We start from the raw sequence: 5,761 nt of genomic DNA, 5'->3' as shown, positions 1-5,761 counted from the left end.
GTAGACGATGAGATTCTTACTATGATAGAGGATATGATTGGGGCTATGACAGATACGAAGATTATGATTACCAGTACAGAAAGAGGTCGCCTTCTCCTTATTACAGTCGGTTTAGATCACGGTCAAGATCTCTTTCCTATAGCCCAAGACGCTATTGATATGATAGTGGTTGTGGCTAAGGACTCTTTTTCCCTCCTTTTTCTTTTTTTTTAAATTTATTTATTTATTAAAGATTTCCGACTCCTCCCCGCCACCGCCTCCCATTTCCCTCCCCCTCCCCCCGATCAAATTCCCCTCCCTCATCAACTCGAAGAGCAATCAAGGGTTCCCTGACCTGTGGGAAGTCCAAGGACCACTCACCTCCATCCAGGTCTAGTAAGGTGAGCATCCAAACTGCCTAGGCTCCCCCAAAGCCAGTACGTGCAGTAGGATCAAAAACCCATTGCCATTGTTCTTGAGTTCTCAGTAGTCCTCAGTGTCCACTATGTTCAGCAAGTTCAGTTTTATCCCATGCTTTTTCAGACCCAGGCCAGCTGGCCTTGGTGGGGTTCAGGATAGAACATCCCCATTGTCTCAAGAGAGGCCCTATCATACAACAAAAGTATATGCTCAAAAAAAAAAAGTATATGCTCAACTATGTTCATAACAACATTGTTTGTAATAGCCAGAACCTGGAAACAACCTAGATGCCCTTCAATGGAAGAATGGATGAAGAAAGTATGGAATATATATATATATTAGAGTACTACTCAGCAGTAAAAAACAAGGACTTCTTGAATTTTGCATGCAAATGGATGGAAATAGAAAACACTATCCTGAGTGAGGTAAGCCAGACCCAAAAAGAGGAACATGGGGTGTACTCACTCATATTTGGTTTCTAGCCATAAATAAAGGACATTGAGCCTATAATTCGCGATCCTAGAGAAGCTAAATAAGAAGGTGAACCCAAAGACAAACATATAGGCATCCTCCTGAATATTAACCTTCATCAGGCGATGAAAGGAGACAGAGACAGAGACCCACATGGGAGCACCGGACTGAAATCTCAAGGTCCAAATCAGGAGCAGAAGGAGAGAGAGCAGGAGCAAGGAACTCAGGACCGTGAGGGGTGCACCCACACACAGAGACAATGGGGAGGTTCTATTGGGAATCCTTTTTCTTTTTGATTCTGGATTTCCAAGCTTCTAATGCTTCCTAGTCCTCAAAACAAAACCTTGGTTATTTAATCTGTGGCCAATTGTGTTTCCGTTTTACACCCTTTGTTACTCTCTTAATGGTGTAATTGTCATTTAAGTTGTTCAACATCTAAGTAAAAAAGGAGCCCAGTGTTACACCTGTGGTTCTTTCTGCATTTACGGAAATTGACTCACTACTATGAAGAAAGAAACGATCTTTTGAAAACTTTTGTGATGGATATTGTAGTACACATCCTATTAGTAGAAATCCGCAGTCGTGACAAACTGCTTTTTAACCTTCTTTTTTTTTATTTTTTTATTGAAAAAAAATTTCTGCCTCCTCCCAGCCTCCCATTTCCCTCCCCCTCCTCCCGCCCTTCTCCCCCTCCCCCCACTCCTCTCCCCCTCCCTCTCTAGTCCAAAGAGCAGTCAGGGTTCCCTGCCCTGTGGAAAGTCCAAGGTCCTTCCCCCTCCGTCCAGGTCTAGGAAGGTGAACATCCAAACTGGCTAGGCTCCCACAAAGCCAGAACATGAAGTAGGATCAAAACCCCATGCCATTGTCCTTGGCTTCTCATCAGCCCTCATTGTCAGCCATGTTCAGAGAGTCTGGTTTTATCCCATGCTTATTCAGTCACAGTCCAGCTGGCCTTGGTGAGCTCCCAATAGATCAGCCCCACTGTCTCGGTGGGTGGGTGCACCCCTCATGGTCCTGACTTCCTTGCTCATCTTCTCCCTCCTTCTGCTCCTCATTGGGACCTTGGGAGCTCAGTCCAGTGCTCCAGTGTGGGTCTCTGTCTTTATCTCCATACATCGCCAAATGAAGGTTCTATGCTGATATGCAAGATAGTCGTCAGTATTGCTATAGGATAGGGTCATTTCAGGTTCCCTATCCTCAGCTGCCCAAGGAACTAACTGGGGACCTCGGCTTGGGCATCTGGGAGCCACTCTAGGTTCAAGTCTCTTGCCAACCCTAAGGTGGCTCCCTTAACTAAGATATGTGCTTCCCTGCTTCCCTATCCAAACTTCCTTTATCCCCAATCATCCCGTTTCCCCAAGTTCCTCCCATCTTCCCCTTCTCACTTTTCTCTCCCCATCTCCCCTTACCCCATCCCACCCCACCCCCAAGATCCCAATTTTTGCCCAGCAATCTTGTCTATTTCCCATAGCCAGGAGGATAACTATATGTTTTTCTTTGGGTTCACCTTCTTATTTAGCTTCTTTAGGATCACAAATTATAGACTCAGTGACCTTTATTTATGGCTAGAAACCAATTATGAGTGAGTACATCCCATGTTCATCTTTTTGGGTCTGGGTTACCTCACTCAGGATAGTGTTTTCTATTTCCATCCAATTGCATGCAAAATTCGAGAAGTCATTGTTTTTTACTGCAGCGTAGTACTCTAATATGTATATATTCCACACTTTCTTTGGGGGAAGATAAATAACACTTTAAGTAGTCAAGTTTGTCCGGAGTGGCATGGAACAGTTGATTAGTTGAGTGTAGAAAGTTTGAAGTTGTAGGAGAAAATATGAAGAATGTAACTTTGAACCTAAAAAAATTAGGTCACCTTTTAGGAATTAAAAGCTTGTAGATTCCTAGAAAACATGTTATATTTGAAGTTACATGTTAAACCTTATGATCTTAAAGTGTGATTTTTATGTTAAATTTACAAAAACTTAAGTATTCCCTTAATCATTGAAGGAAAACCTTTATTTATTACCTAGAAAAATTTTATAACTTGCTGTTAGAAATTTTGGTATTGGGTTATGGTTTTGTGGGTTATTGTATAGTATAGAATTCTAAAATACATGTGGGAAAGTGTAATTTCCAAATAAAAGTTAATTTGAAAAAAAAAAGGAGAAACTTCTAAGAAGACAATAGATGGAGTCTATCTTTCAGGAGGGGTTACTAAAGGAACAAAGCCTCCTCCTCCACCACCTCATCCTCCTCCACCACCTCCTCCTCCTCCACCTCCACCTCCTCCTTCTCCACCACCTCCTCCTCCTCCGCCACCTCCTCCTCCTCCGCCACCACCTCCTCCTCCACCACCTCCTCCTTCTCCACCACCTCCTCCTCCTCCGCCACCTCCTCCTCCTCCGCCACCACCTCCTCCTCCACCACCTCCTCCTTCTCCACCACCTCCTCCTCCTCCACCACCTCCTCCTCCTCCACCACCTCCTCCTTCTCCACCACCTCCTCCTCCTCCACCTCCTCCTCCGCCACCACCTCCTCCTCCTCCACCACCTCCTCCTCTGCCACCACCACCTCCTCCACCTCCTCCTCCTCCACCTCCTTCCTCCTCCTCCACCACCTCCTCCTCCTCCACCACCTCCTCCTCCTCCACCTCCTCCTCCTCCACCACCACCTCCTCCTCCACCACCTCCTCCTCCTCTGCCACCACCTCCTCCACCTCCTCCTCCACACCACCTCCTCCTCCTCCACCACCTCCTCCTCCTCTGCCACCACCCTCCTCCACCTCCTCCTCCTTCACCTCCTCCACCACTTCCATCACCACTATGAGTTGGTCTGCCCATGTAAATGCCTTGTGTAGGTGTGTGAGCTCTCTTGGTTATAGAATAATCCACACGAATTCTCCTACCATCCAGCTCCATTCCATTTGCTCTTTCCATAGCCTCCTTGGAGTCTATCCTCTCAAAATACACAAAAGCAAATCCACGTGACCTGTCAGTTCGCTGATCATAAACTACATTGACACCACTCAATGGTCCATATCGAGAAAATACTTCACGAAGATCTCTTTCTGTTGTGTACAAACTGAGGCCAAACACTCCCAGGCAAGTATTGGGATCTGGATTGGCCCTGCTGCCTGTATGTCTTCTGCGATTAGACATTGGAGAATGACTCCGGCTTCTTCGTCGACGATACTCTGGCGTATAGGATCTACTTCGAGATCGTCTCCTATGAGAGTGGGACCCGGACCGTCTATGAGAATGTCTCCTTGACCTTGACCTGGATTTTGATCTTGATCGAGAATGGGATTCAGAATGTTTGGAAACCCGTGATGGACTACGAGATCCTGACCTGCTCTCCGATTTTACGCGAGCAGGAGTTCCCGTTGGAGATTTTGACTGAGAGCGAGACTCTCTACCCTCGAAGTTGTTCTCTACATCACTCATGTCGGCCAGGAGCTCCCGAGAACTAGATAAGAGACAAGTCTAGGCTCGAGGGCCGACGGCCTAGTGACCCGCTGTCTGGACTGTGGGGAGGAGGAAGGCGGCGACAGCAACAACGGCCGGGGCGCTCCACTCGCACTAGCTCGCACGCACGAGCAAAAAATGAGAAGTTTCTCCTTCTGTGGCTAGATTTCCATTATTGACTCCTTCATTGTGTATTTTTAGTTGGTTAATTATTTTTTTTGCAGGACTGGGGAATGAGCTGAACGTCTGGTATATACTATATTAGTGTTCTATCTATACTCCTAGCTTTCTATCAAATGTTTGAAACATCCTATGTGTGGTTATTGATATGGTTATTGATAGTGTTCCACACACTGGGGAAGTGATGGGGAAAAACAAATGGAGAGAGAGAGAGAGAGAGAGAGAGAGAGAGAGAGAGAGAGATATCCTTGCTGCTGTGAGGTTTGCATTGGGCATGAGAAGCAGGATTGTATCTGCTCTGGCATCATGAACCCCACAGACAGCGGCTACATTTTTTAAAATCTATTTTTTCCCAGCACTTAGCAGGACACAGCTGTTTAACAAAGATGTTCTTAGAATGGGAGCCGATCCCAGAAGATCCGAGATGTGGCAATGGTGTGCATACAGGAAGGTAACAGTGCTCTTATTGTCTTAACTCATTTAAGTTGGCCTCTGTAATTTATTTATTCGTTTGTTTGTTTATTTACTTCTTGCGAAAAGCTGTGGAGCTACTTAAGAATAAGTGTTTCTTTTTAAAATGAAACAAGTATGATTTTGTACATCATTGTGGAATACTTAACGATGCTGAATTGTCCATTTTGAAGTGGCCAGGATGATCAATTTTTATAATATGGGTATTTTGTTACAAGAATAGATAAAGGAAGTGAACCTCTTCATTTCATTTGAGAAAGAAGCAGTCTCTAGCAATGCACTGTTTGGGGTGTGGCAATTCAAAGACAGATCACATGTGGGCCTTTCCTCTAGGGACTTAATGTGTCCAGCAGGGGAGAAACGTGAGCTACAGGGCAAGGAAGAACTGTCACTTGTGCCCAGGGAGAGCTTGGCCCACAGTGCCTTTGACCCCTAGGGACAGTCATTGTATTTAAACACACCAAGTACTTGGAACATTGTAGAAAACAGCCTTTTTATAGGGCAGTCGTCATATTTAAAAACAAATGATGGGAACATGAAGGAACGTTCGTAAGAGCAGGATTCCAAGGTGTTAGTTCAACGGTTGCCTGAGGAGCCCGGCCAAGTACGTGCTCCCATGGGAAAGCCACTTGGTTTTATGCTCATCTTGAAGCAATCAAATACTGCCTTTGCTGGCATGGGTGCGTCACACTGGCCTGACTCTTCAGAGACGGAGCAGACATGTTGAGGAGAATTGTCAGACTAATGGAAGGCTGAGAGACAAGAGGTACCAAGAC

General features: G+C 45.6%; 1 protein-coding gene across 1 annotated transcript; it reads right to left on the bottom strand.

The window, feature by feature from the left end:
* Positions 1-3,470: 3,470 nt before the first annotated feature.
* On the bottom strand, positions 3,471-4,313 carry LOC121453013 (transformer-2 protein homolog alpha-like; the record flags this gene model as incomplete). The annotated part of the gene is made up of 2 exons (XM_041659525.1): positions 3,689-4,313; positions 3,471-3,523 (listed from the first exon to the last, which is right to left on the bottom strand). Coding segments are annotated over exons 1-2 (678 nt in total), but the record flags the coding sequence as incomplete, so codon positions are not given.
* Positions 4,314-5,761: the final 1,448 nt, after the last annotated feature.

The sequence above is a fragment of the Microtus oregoni genome, unplaced genomic scaffold (assembly GCF_018167655.1).
Source record: "Microtus oregoni isolate MIOR12 unplaced genomic scaffold, Mior012 000010F_ref0000083, whole genome shotgun sequence".
Taxonomy (NCBI): Eukaryota; Metazoa; Chordata; class Mammalia; order Rodentia; family Cricetidae; genus Microtus; species Microtus oregoni.
The sequence above is the reverse complement of the archived record's forward strand: the minus strand, read 5'-3'. Positions and strand labels throughout refer to the sequence as shown.